Source organism: Xiphophorus hellerii, chromosome 22, assembly GCF_003331165.1.
Source record: "Xiphophorus hellerii strain 12219 chromosome 22, Xiphophorus_hellerii-4.1, whole genome shotgun sequence".
In the NCBI taxonomy this organism is placed as follows: domain Eukaryota; kingdom Metazoa; phylum Chordata; class Actinopteri; order Cyprinodontiformes; family Poeciliidae; genus Xiphophorus; species Xiphophorus hellerii.
In genome coordinates, this window is record NC_045693.1 from 12,796,058 (window position 1) to 12,815,142 (window position 19,085).

At 36.2% G+C, this 19,085-nt stretch overlaps 1 protein-coding gene across 7 annotated transcripts in view; it reads right to left on the minus strand.

Moving 5' to 3' along the window:
- Positions 1-19,085, minus strand: part of adgrb3 (adhesion G protein-coupled receptor B3) — a 126,786-nt gene that overhangs the window by 21,499 nt on the left and 86,202 nt on the right. For all 7 annotated transcript variants that reach the window (XM_032552935.1, XM_032552933.1, XM_032552931.1 and 4 more), the window contains 6 exons: positions 18,727-18,802; positions 17,538-17,640; positions 15,322-15,365; positions 2,748-2,874; positions 1,571-1,674; positions 1,291-1,393 (listed from right to left, as the gene is read on the minus strand). In XM_032552935.1, the coding sequence (XP_032408826.1) occupies positions 1,291-1,393; positions 1,571-1,674; positions 2,748-2,874; positions 15,322-15,365; positions 17,538-17,640; positions 18,727-18,802 (557 nt within the window). The remainder of the gene's footprint in view (positions 1-1,290; positions 1,394-1,570; positions 1,675-2,747; positions 2,875-15,321; positions 15,366-17,537; positions 17,641-18,726; positions 18,803-19,085) is intronic.

Consider the following 19,085-nt stretch of genomic DNA (forward strand, 5'->3'; position numbering starts at 1 on the left):
GCCTATAAAACATATGCTGCAGAACCTCTATCTGCTCATTTACGGTAAATAGGTTTAGACTGATCCTGAAATGTGAATCCTTGTGTGTGCAAGGTCTGATTGCAATAAAACCAGATTCAGAGTTATTCAACAGTCCCTAATGTCCATAAATGTACTCTTCTTTATGGATTCTCAGTTTTAATTGCCTTTAAATCACCTCTTTCAATAACAGATTGGACTAATAAAGTTCACCAGAGGGAAATAGTTTTAAGCCAATAACAGTCTTGTCAAGGCTTTAGAACACTTCCATTTTTGTTGTCATTATAGGAAAATACTTGCATGAACAAAAAGCAATTTTCTAAAAATCTTTTTCTCCTAATCTGACAAAACACATTCAAAAGCAGCTATTGAATAAAAACGGTGAATGAATCTGACACTTTCAAAGTGACTGGGAACTGCTAAGTACTACAAAGAAATCTTTAATACATGGTAAAAGAAAATAGTTTCATAACCATCTAGTGTTAGTGATGTACTTGATTTTTTTACCGTCTTTATTTGCCTTGGGAAATAAATAATGCCATGTCAGAATCTGTGACGCGTGGTTTTGTCCACTTGAGTTTAGATTTAAATAATTTCAGAACATGAAAAAAGCTCCATTGGTTAAGGCCACACGTTCTCATTATGCAGTTCCAGAGCCGCATGTTGCTCTTTAGGACCTCTGCTGTGAATCTTAATTACAGAGCAAAAACTGTATGGAAAGGAACAATGTTTTTAATCATAAAGGCAATGGAAAAAGGTGGGTTTGACAGTTTTTCTGGATAGTTTTATGCAATCTCTGCATGGATTTTTTTACTTTAGAAAAACACCAATACTGCAATATTTCTTTTTCAGTCACTTTATGGTATCCATCTCCAAACTATTCATTTATATTATTAAGTAGGGTAAATGTTTTATTTCATTTCATATAAATATGGGAAGAATTTACAATAGTAGCATAAGTCTACAAAAGGAAGATTGTTCCTTTTAAATTATAAATGTTTGTTTGTTTTTTTTGCTAAAATCTAGAATAAAAATAAATTCTATTTCACAAAAGATGCTGTCTATTTTTTTTTTAGCCAAATTTTATAGTTGCAAAGGCAAAAATGGCTTTTTAGAATTGAAAAGGTTGGCAACACTGATATACTTTATAACCATATAATTGATGAAGTGTGCACTTCTGTTAACCATGACTGTAAAAGCAGAGATTCACAGCAAAACATGTCTATAAACACTTTCCAAACTGTTCCTGCTGTATCTGTATGTCAGACTTACCACATTGTGGGTTTGTGTTTGTCCAACAAGTATTAGTATGTTCGAGCAGACTATAGATAGGCAGAAATTCAGCAGGATAATGGATCGTTCAGATCGAATATATCTAAAAGAAAAAATACAAGAGAGAAAAACAAAACAGCTATTTTTGAGCACTTTTCAACTCTATGTTTTACTCATAGAATATGGAATGTAGTAATACCACATCAAATATGTGACAAGAACTCAAATGCACCATCATATGATATGGCTAACGCATATGTCTTTGGAGTGTTTAATTTACCTCCATAAGATGGCGTAGATGACCGCCAGTGTGATCAAGGCGAGGCAAGACAAACCACAGCCAACTATCAGTGTCACAGATGGGACCCCTGAGTACTCCATAGTCTGTTGAAAAGACAGAGACAAACCAGTTGGTGAGTGGCTGTATGCGTGGTCCATGCAGGACAGTAAATCTTTATTATCGCCTGAAGCAGAGAAGCAATCAAAACAACCACCAATCTGAAACCCAATCCACAGAGGGCCCCTTAATTAACTGGGTGGTTTGAGGTGTATGTGTGGGCTTTGGATGCATAGCACAAAAGAATGGTTTCTATTTCATAGTAGATAGGTGATCAATTTAAAAAGACAATAAAAACCCAATGAGTGGAAAAACAGTATTATTGTTTAATTCTGCAGGTCTGCATCTCAAATTTAGGGACCTGGAACCCAAACAGACAAATGTATAACAACACATAAACACATACATTCATACAAACATATACACATACATATATTCATACATATATATATCATAGATTTGCACACTGGAGACCCTTCCACACCCTTTGTGCAAGGTGTTGACCAATCAGGGGCTTGCGAACTAATCACAACCTGCAGCCATATATATATGTCCTTGGAGGTAGCACAAGTGCTGGTTATTTGCTATTTGTCTGTAAATGTTTCAGGCCTGCAGACAAAGTATGTAACATATTTTATTTGTCGTTGCAGTAACAGAATCAGATCTTATATCAAATGTTCCATGTCATCAGTGCTAGTTCCCTTATCTTTAAATTACAGGTTTCTGCTTCCACTGATGATGGAAAAGTCTTAGTAACACTTCACTTTTTTTTAAACTTATCCCTAAACAAATTTGATTGATGGAAATATAAGAACATGCCACACAAGTACTAGCATGTACACACCCTCTCTCACATCCATGTTCCTACAGAACCTACCATGCAAATCTGAGCAGAAATTAGAAAATATCCCCACACACGCGCCCTGCACAGCTCAATTACTATTTAAGGGGATTAGCACGCCAAAGATTCAATTTTCGCTTCTCACCATCTCTCTCTTTCTCTCTCTCTCTTTCTCTCTCCAACACACGCACGCACATACGCACGCACAAACACGCAGGGTTTCACCTTTACATTAGCCCATCAAACCCACACTGAATAACAAATCAATACGCTACTCACTATTCCTCTCGGTTGCTGAGCCAAAATGGCGAAGGTAGATACACGATCACACGAGCATTTTGTATGGGATGCATCTGTGAGCACCGTTTTGCATCCTTTCGCGGACCAGGCTCCCCAAGAATCGTTCCTGCAAGGAGGAGGCAAAGGCAGTTAAAGATTTCTTCTTTCTTTTCCTTTCCCTTTTTCTTTCTTGTTTTTTTTTTTTTTTTTTTTCCAGCGGTGGTGACACGACTACTTCACAGGACTCATTGGTATCTAGCTTCAGGTTTTTCAAAAGGCGAGATGAAACAAGAGTAGATCCGCAGAGATAGAGAGGGATAAGGGAAAAAGGAAAAAAAAAAAAGAGAGGCGAGCAGACAAGACACGGCTCGTTGTGCGGCTCCAAGCAACGTTTCAGCTGGAGCGGATAGAGAGAGGCAGAGATACGGAGGAGGAGGAGGGAGGAAGCGCGGAGCTGTCTAAGCAGACCGGTGCTGATTGATTCGCCATACGCGCATAAATACCAGCCGGCCTCCTGGTATCAAAACACCGTCAACCCCGCATAGCACTCAAGATGAAAACATTTACAATTACCTTGGATTTCCCTTCTTGTAGATTTTTTTTCTTTAATCCAAACGGATTACCTGATTTAGGTAACCCCTCTATTTTCCTATCGCTTTTTTTTCTTCGTCCCTCAACTGTTTTAATTAGCAGCTTTTGGATGCTTCCTTAGGGGGGGCGGGGGGGGTTCACCCTGGAAACGATGGACAGCATCAGATTGATACTCTGTTCTACACCGCCAGAGTAAGAGAAGGGGGGAGGGGTCCGTACAATAAAAAAAATAAATTCTCACACGATCTGCTTATTCTGTTTTAATTTACCGGTTGAGAGCAAGGGGAATATAGGAACTCTCATGACAGCTATTGCACACAAAAGTCGTCAAAAACCCACAGATAAATAAACCACAGCAAAAGTCGGACCACCCCGCAGAGACGGCGCAAGTGGTTGCAGCCAGTCCCCACTTTACAGCGCTGGAAAGAGAAATGAAAGGAGCGACTTGGTTTTAGTGATTTTGATACTTCAAGTAAAAAAAACATATGAGAAAACCTAACCTGCTGACAGAAAGGCTGGAAGCGAGTGAGCGTAAACAGGTGTCATTACTGCAACCTGATCACAAACACTTGTTGTCAGGGGACCAGAAGGCAAAACCCAAACCATAACAAAATTAAACATATTTTAAAGTTTAAATACAAAACACCATTTATTTTAGTCTGTTGATTTATTAACGGAAACAATATTACATAGATTCAAACGAACATATATACTAAGTGTCTATGTTTTTTTCTCTCTACTGTAGTTACAGCCCTGCCCTATGAGGGATTGCTGTAAAGTCAACGACACAACGCAAGTGGTTGTTTACTGTCGCTACGTGCTGATCCAGGAGGAGTGCATGCCACACGACAATGACTCGACGCAATCTGCTAGGATTCCATTAACAGAAACTTTTTAAGTCAATTTGGAACAATAAACTGAGCTTAATGCACTGTTTGATAGCATCGATTGAAACGTATGCGTGATTGAATTGATTTAATTGAAATGACTTTCTTGTAGAGTGCCTCAGAGAGCATTTGTTAAGAGACAGCACTATGTAAACAGAACTGAAATTGAATAAAAATTCTGATCTAAGGTTACTGAAAACTTTAAATTCCTCTGGTGAAATATGCTTAATGTACTGAGGAAGACATTCATCTTAAATAACCCACTAATAAAGTGTAAGCTCTAAAGATTTATTGCTGAAGAATACTGTAGCCAAAAGAATGAATTCAAAGTTGTGTGGAAGGAAAAAGGCAACAGATTTAACAATAGATTTAACTGCAGCACTGCGGCCAGAGTAATTACGTCAAGAGTCACCACAAAGGTATTCAGAGGATTTTACTTTGTCTGGGTAGATAAGGGACAAGACTTTTCTTTTCTTCCTTTCCCTGTTAATGTAATGTTGTTCGTGTTGTAATGACAATAATAAACATTTACTGTGTAAAAGAAAACTGCTACAACACTTGGTTTGTGGTAAAAAGAAAAAAAGTATGTAATATTGTTGATCGTCTTTTTGTATTTTGTAACAAAAATACATGATAAAAAATTAATTAAATTGAGTAGAATTGATAAATGTCAGATTGTTTCATCATGCAAAATAGATTTTGGATTTAAAATGAAATTAATTTCCTTTATTTTGGGGCTTCTGTTAGGGCGGGTTATTTTTGTAGGACAAGGGGAGTAAACAGAATGTTAGGATCACAAGAGGGTTAATAGGTATGGCCATTACCCTGTATGTCCTGTAAAACATCTGTCTGTCTCTCTGCTCTCCTCTGCATGAACCCTTTTCATGACAAAAAGGCAAAACAAGATGCATGCGGCTGATTTACGACAACAGAGAACATTCTGCATGTTGATTTGTGAGAGCAGTTCGGTGCATGGCAATCCTGCTTTGTCATTTGATCAATATGGCAGAAATATTTATTATTCCTGAAAGGAACCTTGGAGCCAGTTTCAAACTTCAAACCACTGCTAGCGGTAAATGCATCCACATCACAGTTCCCCCCTTGTTCCCACTCTGCTTTACTAAACTGCTGCACTGTGTTACCAACTGATACACATTATAACCCATATTGGATGCAACTAGCAAGTTAATGCATTTTAGTTGGTATTGGTCCAATTGACAGACTCGTAAAGAAATTTTAGGAGGGCATTTGTTTAATTAGACATAAGACAGAATGGCTGTAAGAAGTAAGTAAATTAAATACACTAAATTCAGTAAACGCTTTGTTTAAAATGCACTTTATTATCCATGCATAATAATGTTAATTTATGAAGCTCATCTTTCCTGATAAAGTGGAGGAATAATTTCACAGAGGAGGAATCAAGAGCTATAATCCATAAAAAAAAAATTAAGAAGAATTTCAAAGATGGATGATTTGGGTAATATAAACTGCTTAAATTACTTTCTCCATGGCTTCTTGTGGAGAATATCACAGATATACAGCAATATCTGTGACTATTTAGGAATCACAGATCAAAACATTTGATCAAAAATAGGTTTAGTTGTTTCCGCCTGCTGGAGCAAGGAGGCATCAGTGGGTGTAGTGAAGTTATCATGAGAAATATAAGGAAAAAAGACATGACAGAAAGCAAAAGCCCCTGTGTGCATACCCTTCAAAAATCAACAGGCTGCTGATGGTTGGTGGTGACAAGTTAAACTTAAGTTTTTCAAAATTGTAATCCTTGAGGAAGGTCTCTTGCAAAGTAGGAGAGGATGAAAACAAAAACCTTCTTTTATTTGGTTAAAAAATAATATGCACACAGAGAAAAAAAATGCATATTTGGACCAATATACTTTTTATTTTTTTAATAAAGAGCTTGATCACAGTTTGCAGTAGCGGACTTGAAATCTTAATATTTATATGCAAACTCTGTTTCCAGCGCTGAATAACAAAGTGACATATTTGATACCTCTTTGTCTTTGACTTTTCAATGTATTCTTCTTATCTCCCCTGGTCTATCTCTAACTTTGACTTGCTAGATAATGGCTTACCCTTTGTGCATTGCACAGAAGAATCTGAAAGGAGAGCAGGAGCTGACTGGGGACTTTCTGCAGGCTACTTTTGACATGTTGCATGACCTTATGAGGCCTCAGTGGCCTCCAGAATGTAAAATGCCCCCAGGAGAAAGTGTCACTGTTGATGTTAACCAAACTGAAACTGATGACATGACATTCATGATATACCCTTTGCTGACTGCATTGTTATGCATGTACTCAATGATGCATCTACAGCCATATGCCAAAACCTACTTGACTTGGAATCGTTTAAGGAACTCAGTTATTCTTAATAATTTTAGCTATTTTGGAAGATGAGAGATGTAGAGCAATGTTTTGACCTGTTGAAAATCAACCTTTATTACATTATGTATTTTCCAGCCACCTGGTGCCATTTTTATAGCACAGCTAAGTAACTAAAATCTTGTATATATCAATTACAACTTAGAAGAAATTCGACTTCATAATTTGACATCTTGAATTGACTTCTGTCTCTTTAAGAAGGTCAATCCAACATTCAGTCAAGTTTACCTGTGTGGCACTTTTCAGTAACATGGCAGTTCAAAGTGCTTTACATCATATACAAACACAAAAATACAAAGTCATATAAAACACCATACAGTCAGCATTTGAGAAAACTAGAAACAAACATTACATTCTAATGAGTGCTATCATCAAAATCATCAATACACATTGATGATTAGTCAGTATTTCATTTATTATGGTTCAAAAGCAGCTCTAAAAAGGTGGGTTTTTACCTTGACTTAAAGGAACTCTGAAGTTTTCTGGAAGTTTGTTCCAGATTTGTGGTGCAAAGAGGCTGAATGCTGCTTTTCCACGTTTGGTTCTGAACACCAGACATCCAGTCCTCCTCTAGAGGCTCAGAGACCAGCCGACACATGGATTGACCACCACAGAGTTCAGACATTAACGATATTTAGACATTTTGGTATGTGCTGGAGAAGATATTGCAGAGTGGTTGGACTTTTCTTTTATCAATGCAAGATCTTGGGAAAAACTTAATGCAAAGCTGCATAGAAATAAATCTTGGGACTTTGCAGAAGCTTTGAAACAAAGCCACAGTGAATTCTTGATGGCGTTCATGTAGGACTCCAAACCTGTACTGCTTATTCTTATCCTTTAATCAACCCAGATATAATGTACTGTTGAAAAATCTGCTAAAGATTGATTCATATTATTTAGAAAATTGTTAAAATGTATTATTAACCCCATTAGAAATATAAAGCCTGTTTCAAACTGTAAGCAACATTAGTTTTTTTTTAATCTTTGTAATGAATAACACATGTTGGTATCCCTGTCTTTATGTTGTCCACTCCACTCCTTTGCAATAAGTTTTTACCTTTTTTGCTGAAAGAGCTTTGGGTTGATTTAGTATTTAAACCTTTAAATAAAGAAATGCTTGTCTCAATTTTCCATAACCTTTTGCATACACCAGAAACACAGAGATCCTGTAGCAATTTTATTTTTTTAAATGTCAATGGAATCCACTTACAATGTGTATTAAACACTAAAGCTCGTGGCCATTGAGCTAGCGAGATGACACAGAAGCACATTCTGAAATAACACACTAAGCAGCATTTCTTTGCTCTGTGCTCCTACAACAGCACATAAGCACTACTCATCACATCACTGAATATTCTCATGCATGTTATAAAACATCTTTAAATTCCTTGCATGTCCACATTGTATTATTCAGACACTAAGGTGTGGGGGGGGGGGGGGGGGGGGTTACAAGTTCCTAGAGCTATGCACTTCAGGCAGTTTTTATAAATTCTTGAAACACTGACACATGATGATTGGGAGAGGAGGGTGGGGAACCAGTGCTGTAAAATGATTCCATCCATCTTGGATATCTTGATGATGGGCGATTTATATCAGACTTTAGGCCACACTGAGTATTTTAACTGGATGAAGAGAATGAAAAATGAGTGTGAATTTCCATGTAGCAGGAAAGGTTTTATTAACTCAAAGTGAGGAAAAACTCTAGTAATGTGGTAGACATATAAGAGTCTGAATATTCAGATGAGTCTGTCGGGTGTAAAATCATTTCAGCTACTGGTCTGTATACCGTTTGCACGTCATGCAAAATCTAAATAGGCATTTCTCTAAATGTATGTAATTAAATAAAATAAAATAAAATAAAATAAAAAATAGTGCCTCTGAAATGTCACAGAAACATGTTCATGCTGTTTTCAAACTATTGCATAAAAATACAAAGACAGGGTACACACACTTAGTCCAATTCATGTTGTGCCGATACGCACATGCAACAATAGCACCTAGTATAAATTAATGCAAAATGTGTTCCCAAGAGTCCATCATTAGTCACCGCGAGAGCGAAGCTTGGAATTACAGTCTACATCACCCACAGTGTTATTTTAAACTTACATTCTTTTGCCATATAGAACAAATTACAGCACAATGCACAACCCCATGTCCTAATCAAACCCAGAGTGAATTAATTAGCAAACTTAAAGAGTTTTCAGGTTGATATTTGTATTTTAAACTGTCTACAATCATGCATTTACAAAACATTGCTGCATGTGTGCTAGCAGCAAGGCAACAATAATCTATATGCTGTTTTAATCCTTTGTGTGAACACAGATGAATTTGTATTTTTACATATTGGTATCATTCCATGATAATGACATGCCCTATTAGAAATAATCAGTGTTTAGAATAAAATACATTATTTGTAATGACAGCTCACTCAGGATTATAGATAATTAGTATTTAGTATTAAAGAAGAAATCTTTGTCTTCATATTTCTAATCCGTTATTAGGTTGTGATTTGAATTTCAGCTCATCAAACAAAGAATATGACTTTTATATCTTCTGATGTTGCAATATAGAGCTTAGGTTCTTATGAACTGCAGTGCATGGCAGTGCTTGTTGTTGCCTATTTGGCTCGAATCCAAGTTCTCCAGATGTTTGTGGAACCTGAAGCTGCGCCTGCTGCTTTCCATCTTTTAAATATTAATGAAAAACATGATTTGATTCCTCAAGAAGAAAACAGTGAAAGATGCCTGAAAAGGTTACCACATCTACTTTGGTTTTGCTTACCACGTTCTAAGTTGTCATCATGTTTCCGTTATTATTATTGTTAGTTTTTGCATGATGACGAAACTTTCTACTCTATGGTTTTTGTTTCAAATGTTTAGTTTTCTGCTTTAGTCACTCATTTCCATCCTCTGTCTTGTTGTGTTATCATTAGTGCGTTCCCAGGTTTATGGTCCATCTTTCATTCTGCTCTCTCTTTTCACCTGGCTTCAGTTAATTATCAACACCTGCCTGCTGTTAGTCATTAGCTACCCAAGTGTATAAATACCCTGACGTTTTCTTTGTTTCCAGCCAGACTGTCATGTACTTCTTATTTGCTCCAGTTCTGTGTTTCTGCTTGGTTTTGCAAAATGATTGAAGTCCTTAGTGTAGTTTTTTCAACCTATAAATTTTTATTTATTATGGTAGCTAATTTCTGCCATGCTGCTAAAAAAAATAAAATACTTTTATCTTACAATTTTGACTTTGCTATGTCATTATAGTGACTTAGCTATTTCATAAAAAATAAAATTCTATCACATTATTATGAGGTAGCTAAGTCATAATTATGAGATAGTATCTCATTACTATGAGATATTGTCTCATTATATCATTTATATGGGACTGAAAATGTTCACAGATGTGATATTAATATAAAACACTTGTTGAACTTTTTTTTTTTGCATGAACCTTATGCGCATTGGAAGTATGTTTATTTTAAATGTTAATACATCGATGACATGAACCGTCTTTCCCTTCAAAAGAAACACACACTAATATATCAAAAAGTATTATAGATGTGTGAAAGAAGAAAAACATATTGGAAGAAGTTGATTTAACAAAAAAAAGTTGTCCCAGGGGTAAATTGTAATTCTATTCTCTTTGACATTTCAAATAAGACGCTTCTTAATAATCTGAGAGATGATTTCTAAAGCTCAAAATGTCACACAGTGAGGTGAGTTTTTATGCACTGATTACAGGCATTCAGAGGATGCTACAGTTATCCAGCTACAGAAGAAGACCAGATGAAGTGAAACATTTAACATTTATAAAACAAAACTGTTCCTTGGTGTTACATGTTTTAAGAGATTAATGAATCCTCACAGCAGCAGTATTAAATGTGACATACATAATATAATATATAATCCAGTTTAGGCATATAATCCAGTTTAGGCATAAGTTACTCACTTAGAAGATGTTATATTTTTTGTAAAAAAAAGGCAAAAAAAGCAAAATGTTAAAAAAGGAGCTGATCAATTTCTTCTACAGTGATATAAATCGTGTTTTAATTTATTTAGTTTTTCATCTCCTCAGAGGTGGGCTGCTGATACTCTTAAATCCACTTGAGAGCAGAAAACATTGACATTTAAAATGTAATAAAAGGTTGTGTATTTGAAGTGTTTGCTGTTCTTGCTGTAAAGCTGCTGACTTCAGGAGTATATTAAAAAAGTGGGAGGATTTCTCAGAATGATCCATGTGCTTTGTTTTTCTCACCATCACAGTAAGACACAATACAGAGTTTAATTAAAGAAATCAAATTATTTCAGCATATGCCATAACATTTTAAACTATTTACAAATATAATATACATAAGATTCATTTCATTAGGACTTTTATTTTTTACAGAACACCTATTGTTTCCATTAACAGTATTAATGTAAAATAATTTTGTTATGAATACAAATATATGAATGTTTATGAATTACATTTACATATAATTTGTGACTCACTTTTATATTGTGGTTTTCAATTGAATTTAAATGTTATTTTTTCATATGTTAATTTTTAACCTATTTTTAGTCATGAAAATAACAGCTTTGTTGGTTTGAAATTAGTCTAATTAAAACAATTTTAAAAGTTTTTAAGCTCTCGTAGTCTTAAATAAAACTGGGCATTGTCATAGTGATCCACCATTCAATTTTTTCCCCACAACTTTCCTTTGCCAATAGTTCCAAAGAGCACCCTAATTTCTTTTAAACCAACGTGTTCGACAGATGGTGCATTGTCCCATCATCGACTCTTGAGAGTGCTTGCCATTGGGTAATGGGCAGAGCCAAGTGTTTGAAATGAAGATGATTATAGTCCCACAGAGTCATTCAGCAGCACTCTGATTAAAATGACTTAATGCAGATCAGAAAAAATGCTGATCTGGAAGCATATGGGTTGTGAAAATTATTAAGAGAATGGAGCAGAGTTGTCCTAGTTGTACCTTTGCAGTTCAAAAATAGACCAGTTGCCCTAAAAGGCTGTACGAGAGGAACAGCAGGCTGAAATCAAATGCTGTTTAAAGATATATTTCCATCATGAACTGTTTACCAACCAGTTTTGTCTATGGCTGTGCTTACAATTTAGCAAAAATAATGAGAAACAGTTTGTTCTACTAAATTATATCTTTGGAAAAATGATTTAATACTTGATACAAATATCCTTTACAGTTTGGTTTTGTTTATTTCAGTAAACTGGCAATTCCCTTAAAATGTGTCACAGTGATGTTTTGAAATAATTAATCTTAAATCATTTTAATCTAAGCACAAAACTGGCAATTATGAAAATAAAATATATATTTATTTACAATAGTGTCACAAACCTTTTTTTAAGTTTAAGTCTATATTGAGTAAATTGCAATTTTCACATTATATGCCATCTAGTCTGCACTGTTTTAACATACTGTAGGTTATAAATTGACCATTTTTTCTAGACCTATTTTAACTGACATGCTTTTAATATCTTCATCTTTTACATGACATTCAATTCATAATTAGCATATACTGTACATGACACATTTTGTATGCCCAAAGGAAATTAGAAGAACACCAGTTTATGTCCAATATCTGAATGAATCAAACAGGGAGTGGTTTTATACTGAAGAACTGGAAGCATATTTTAGTGAAGCAAGTTGACCAGTTAAAACAAAGAAAACTGGAGAAATTTTTAGATGATTTTGTTTCGAAATGATCAAAATCATTTGATGCAGAGTTCATTTTGAGACACAAATTGGTGTGGTTGTCATCATAAAGGTACACCTAAGATGAACAGCTGCTATAAAGCAGTAAATACCAAAAATCTGGAAAAAAAATAAAATAAAAAAATCTGAGTTTCCCTTTTCACATGCCAACAAACAAACTTGACACACGCAATTCATCGCAGCAGTTCTCCTGTGCTGTGTGTGTAATGTTATCATAAGAACTATTTTTTTGGTGTAACTTGGAGGAACAAAAAAATAATATTTAATTAAATAATCACACTTGCAGACTTCCTTACACGAGAGAAAGATTATTCATGAAACCCAAGTCCCAGGTTAAAGGTTTTAATCAGGTCTTGATTCTTTAGGGTGGATGTCCAAGTCAAGACAAGTCTTTGCTCCAGCAAATTCATTGTGATTCAAGGGTAAGTAAATGGTATGAGTTCCTATTTTAACTAGAGGCTACGAGTGAAATAACAGCTATCTGAAAATGTGAATATATTTCCATTGCATTCACCATTTACACCCCATTTCCAAGTTCCCAACTTTGGTCTTAAATTGTTTATTGTATCCAATCTGATGACAATTTTTCCAGGTCATAATAGCGAATGATGGTATTGCTATTCCCAAGTCCAGTCCTTAAGAGCTACAATGCTTCAAAATGCATACATTTGCCAACAAATCTGAATCAAATGAATTACTCCTTTAAAAACTATCTATAGAGTTGAGTGTCATGCTGATAATGGAATTTATTTATTTTAGGTCTGTTGGAGCAAGGAGGCATCCTACAGTTGCAGGGTGGTAAATGTCAAGGTCTGGACCTGCTCACCAGGTCTATGTCCTTAAAATGGGTTATGCTATTTGGCTATATCAAGCAAAAAAGAAAAACCAAAACAGCATTAACTGATAAACCTCTTCAAAATACATGATACCTAACACCAAAGCTCTGCTCTGGTGTTAGGTGAAGTCTTCTTTACCTACCCATCATTCCTATGAGCTACCACCCTCATCTGCCCTGCATTATGTTTGTCATTGTACTAAAAAATATTTACCCTCAGTTTCCTAGCAACAGTTCAATCAGCCTCTTCTGCTGTTTGTCCTTTAGAGGATGGCCTTATCTCTCTTTGCCTAGAGAGGCCAACTACTCATACAACCCAGCTTCTTACTTCTATCTCCAACCTCCACCAGAGTTTACTTGCTCTCTAGTGTCCTACTATTGATTCCCTGTGTGAACAAATTTTAACTAGAGGCTACCAGACACTTACTGTTTCTAGTTTTTAGTGTAGCGTGAAGAGATAGGATGAGGAGAACACTGGCAACAGAGAAACAAAACCAATCAAGTGGCAAAGAAAGAACCATAAGCCACTTGAGCATCACCACAATGCCAAGTACAGTTAAAGTACCACAAAGTGTTAGTGTTTATAGCACCTTGTCAGATTATTCATATCAATCACAAACTTTAATGTATTCTATTTGATAAGTGGAAGGACAATGAATCATGCATTTCAACATAATCTACAAATACGTAATCTGAAGGGAGAGGGGTGCATTTGCTTTCAGCCATCCTGAGTAAGTATTTTATAAAACTACCTTTTGCTGAAATTAAGGCATGTCTTTATGACACGTCTCAATAAAACAATTTCCCTCTCAAAATAGCTCAAGTTTAGTCAGACTGCAAGGAGCAAATTTATAAACATATGAACAGATTCTTAATTGAAGTCAGGTCTGGTCTTTGAGTGTCTCATTCTAACTCCTAAATATGCTTTGATCTAAACCATTCCATCAGTCGTTCCCCAAGAGTCAGTATCCTTCATGTCTTAGTTCTCTTCTTAGTGGTAGTGATTACTTCCTCAGCATGTCAATGTTCTGCAGGAGCCTGCCAATGAGCCATCATTTGACCCAGGTGTGTTGAACCAGGAGAGAACAACAGCATGCTGGATCCTGGCCCTTGAGGACTGACGTTGGACACCTCTGCATAACATTATTTTGGTGGCTGTATGTTCTCTGTCAACCTGGATTTACCTCCATCCATCTTCCAAATCAACTCTGCTTCCCTGTCCCTGCCACAGAAAAGTGCATGACTCCACAGTTATCAAGTTGACAGATTTGCCCAGCTGAGCTGTGGATCTCTACAGCTTCACTGGAATTACCATGGGCCTCTCTGCCTGCTTTAAAGCTCTCTCCTTGACATGTCTGAGGGGTGAATTGATCTTCATGAGGCTGCATTTTCCACTAATGTTTTGTAAGAAACCCCTGAGGCCTTCACAGAGCAGCAGTATTTAAACTGAAATTATATTACACACAGGCTTTTAAAAGCCATTGGTTTCACTGGATTTCATTTTTGGGGGCATACAAATGCACCACACACTTTTTAGGCTTTTATTTGTAAATAATTTGAAAAGCACATTTACATTTTTCTTTCACTCACAATTATGCTGTGCTTAGTGTTGGTTTGTCATATAAAATCCCAATATAACACATTGAAGTGTGACAAACTTCACTGGGAAATAGTTGTGTAAATATTGAATACATTTAGATTGCAATGCAGGACTGATGCTTTAGCACTCTTTTAATCAAGTAGATATCTATATCAACACCTGCTGCTTATTTGTTCACTTTCTACATCTGCAGTTGTTCTTTATTGCTTAAGAATATGACACCATTAAAAACAAAACCTGATTTCTCTACGATTATGATTTTCAGGAGTGAGCATATAACTCAAGTGTGACTCATGTCTTTTAGAAATCATGGTGGCAATTACTGCAGAGGAACACTGCAGCTGTAGTGCCTGAACAAAACTCACCCAGGGACATTGAAAAAAAAATCCCATAAAATAAATCCACATGAATAGGTGGGCGTCTCAACAAACATAACATAACATTTTTTGCTTAACTGTATAACTGTTTAATTTATTGCGGTGCATCATATTGTATCTAAGATATGTTCACTCATATGGATTAGATTATCGCATGCCCACTTACATTATGGTGCTGTCCCAGAGTGCACAGTACGGCTTCATTGTTCCCTGGAATACAAGAAAGGTGTAACAAATCTTAGTAAGTCACAAAGATAACTAATCATTTTAATCATCACAACACCATCATTATTACATACTTGTGTGTTTGTCTGATGTTAGTCTTCTAAAAATACAGTTAATGGATCAGAGAAACCATAAATTTGGCCATGGTTTGCACTATCAGAGCACCGCACAGAGAGACACATTTGATGACGCGCTCAGATTTACTTGTGCTTTATGTCTAAGATGTATAAAAAAGATCTGGACCATAAAAAGGAACTGTCCTTGTAATTAACTGATTGCAGCTCCAGACACTCTGTGCTCACAAATTAATTATCAAGCCATTTGTCCGACACTGTGTCTCTCCTAAAGGAAGGCAATGGACAATGTGATCTTTGTAGAAGATTCAATAAAGAAATATCAAACATCTGTTTAAATAACAACAAGCATATGAAATGTGGAAATCAGTGGTCACATATCTAAAAACAATGCATGGGATTTATCATTCAATTTCAAGCTACAGTGCTGGTGAAAAGTTTACATGTGCAGTATTAATCATGAGTATGAAAGCTGTTTAATTTTAAGCCTTGACAGATTTGTCTGAATGACTCATTTTTTAACATGGATCAATTGAATGAAAAACAAGAAATAGTTGCACAAGTCTGATTTAATTGCTGATTTTCTCTTATCCAAACATGGTCAAATGTAATACATTACATAGACATACACTGCCTGGCCAAAAAAAAGTCGCCACCTGGATTTAACTAAGCAAATAGGTACAAGCCTCCTATTGGATAAGTACTGCATAGGCGATTATCTTTCAGCTGGCAACAAGTTATTTAACCCCAGCTGATGCAATGAGTAACTCCTCATTTCTTAAACAACCATGGCAAAAGACACATCCTGTGGTCGTGGAAAAGACGTTAGTCTGTTTAAGAAGGGCCAAATCATTGGCATGCATCAAGCAGAGAAAACATCTAAGGAGATTGCAGAAACTACTAGAATTGGGTTAAGAACTGTCCAACGCATCATTAAAAACTGGAAGGATGGTGGGGAACCATCGTCTTCCAGGAAGAAATGTGGTCGGAAAAAAATCCTGAATGATCGTGATCGGCGATTACTTAAACGTTTGGTCAAATCAAATCGAAGAAAAACAACAGCAGAACTCAGGAGTATGTTTAATTGTGAACGCAAAAGCATTTCCACACGCACAATGCGAAGGGAACTCAAGGGGTTGGGACTGAACAGCTGTGTAGCCGTAAGAAAACCTCTAATCAGTAAGGCTAACCAGAAAAAAAGGCTTCAGTTTGCTAGGGAGCATAAAGATTGGATTCTGGAGGAATGGAAGAGGGTCATGTGGTCTGATGAGTCCAGATTTACCCTGTTCCAGAGTGATGGGCGCATCAGGGTAAGAAGAGAGGCAGGTGAAGTGATGCACCCATCATGCCTAGTGCCTACTGTACAAGCCTGTGGGGGCAGTGCTATGATCTGGGGTTGCTGCAGTTGGTCAGGTCTAGGTTCAGCAACATTGTGTGCCCAAAGAATGAGGTCAGCTGACTACCTGAATATACTGAATGACCAGGTTATTCCATCAATGGATTTTGTCTTCCCAAATGGAACGGGCATATTCCAAGATGACAATGCCAGGATTCATCGGGCTCACATTGTGAAAGAGTGGTTCAGGGAGCATGAGACATCTTTTTCACACATGGATTGGCCACCACAGAGTCCAGACCTTAACCCCATTGAGAATCTTTGGGATGTGCTGGAGAAGGCTTTGCGCAGTGGTCAGACTCTCCCATCATCAATACAAGATCTTGGTGAAAGATTAATGCAACACTGGATGGAAATAAATCTTGTGACACTGCAGAAGCTTATTGAAACAATGCCACAGCGAATGCGGGCTGTAATCAAAGCTAAAGGCGTCCAACAAAATATTAGAGAGTGTGACCATTTTTTGGTGGCGACTTTTTTTTTGGCCAGGCAGTGTATTTGACCACTCTTCTCATCAAAAATACTTTTTTCCAGCTAAAATTGTGGTTATTTATTCTAAATTAATTACCAATTTTTATCCTTACTTTTGAAATTAATTTTAGGTATTACTTGTATCATCACTCCACCCTAGAAATGGACAATGAAATTATAACCGTTAACATGGTTCAAAATTACTGCGGTGCTTACATTTGCCAGGTGAGCCAACTCAATCTCCAGGTGGGACTCAGTTGCCTTGGGCTCAGGTCTTATAGTCACAGCAATAACCTTGGAGTTCACAGCAGTGAGATTCCTGAGTAAAAAACACAGATTCATAAATGCTGTTACTAAATCCCTCTTGCTGCTTCTTTTTGCCAAATTGCTTATTGGTATTGAGTATTTCAAAGCAAGTGTTTTTGCACATTTTTGTGAATCTATATAAGTTATCTTCTTTCTGTAGTCAACAATAAAAGCAATTATGTAAAGCTCAGCAAGAATCACAAACAACAAACCATAATATGTGTTTTAAAAAATTCTGCTTTTAAAACTTTGCTTTACTTTTATTGTTTTCATAAAGAACAAAAGGTTTCCAGAACATTTTTAACTGATAATAAGACCAGTATACTGAAAGAAAAGTTGAGCTAAAAGACCAGTGGAGCTACTCCTTTTTTCCAGTATTTTTCTGTATCTGCCTTTTGCCTGTGAAACAACTCTATTTTCAAGACTTAATTCTAAATGGACTTCAATGAACAAAATTGCTCCATCCAGAATACACTTAAACTTCTGACATTTAGTTTTACAAAAGTTACTTGTTTTGTCAAAGCTTTGCATGCTTCAAAAGTGACAAATGGAAACTATTCAACTCTAACAGTCCCTTCTTGATAAGCTTATCCCCATGTCAGTATGGAAAGGGCAATCTGAAGTGGCCCATTATGGGTTTTCACACAGACACCGAGGGCTGCTGCTGCTGCTGCTCTACTGCACAGCTGTGTTGACATGTCCTGGAATCACCGCTCTGTCCTTCGATATCAGTGCCAAAGAATTGTTGTCTTGAAGCACTGATCTGATGGTTATATGGCCCACCCTACAGCTCTTCAAGACAATTGTGTCGGTCCTAATTAACAATATACTCCCCATTACAGTGAATGTGTTTAATTTCCTAAATTAGAGCCAACAAAGTCCTCTAACTTTCTTCTTTAGCTTTGCTTAATCTCTCTCTCTGTCTCTCTATCTCTTTTTCCTTCTAAGTAAAGATATATATGTCTATCTATATAGATATTTATATATATACACATACATTATAAGCTATATTACTACATGCATGAGTACTATAATATCATATGTTACGATATGTAGGCATGTGTGTGCGTGTGTGGGCATGTGTTTGTGCTTCCCTTACTTTGGTGAAGGTAGCATGAGTCCAAGAGTTTTGTAGAGAACAGTTCCCAAAATGAACACAGGTGATCCTTCCATGTCTGAAATATAAAATGGAAAATCAGGTTACGAGTTTAAAGATATTTTTTTTATTTATTTATTTTTAATCTATTTTTGTATTCATTTGTATTCATGATTTATTTTGATACACCTGTTCTACCAGCTTGATTAAAAAAAAAAAAAAAGAAGACACATTTTCTATAAGGTTTAAAAAATTGCAAAACATGACTCATGCTTGTATAACATTTGCTTTCTATGGAATCTGTTTTCTGGACTAAAGTAGCTGGGATTGCATATGACTCAGAGTCTCAATCAGTAATTTCC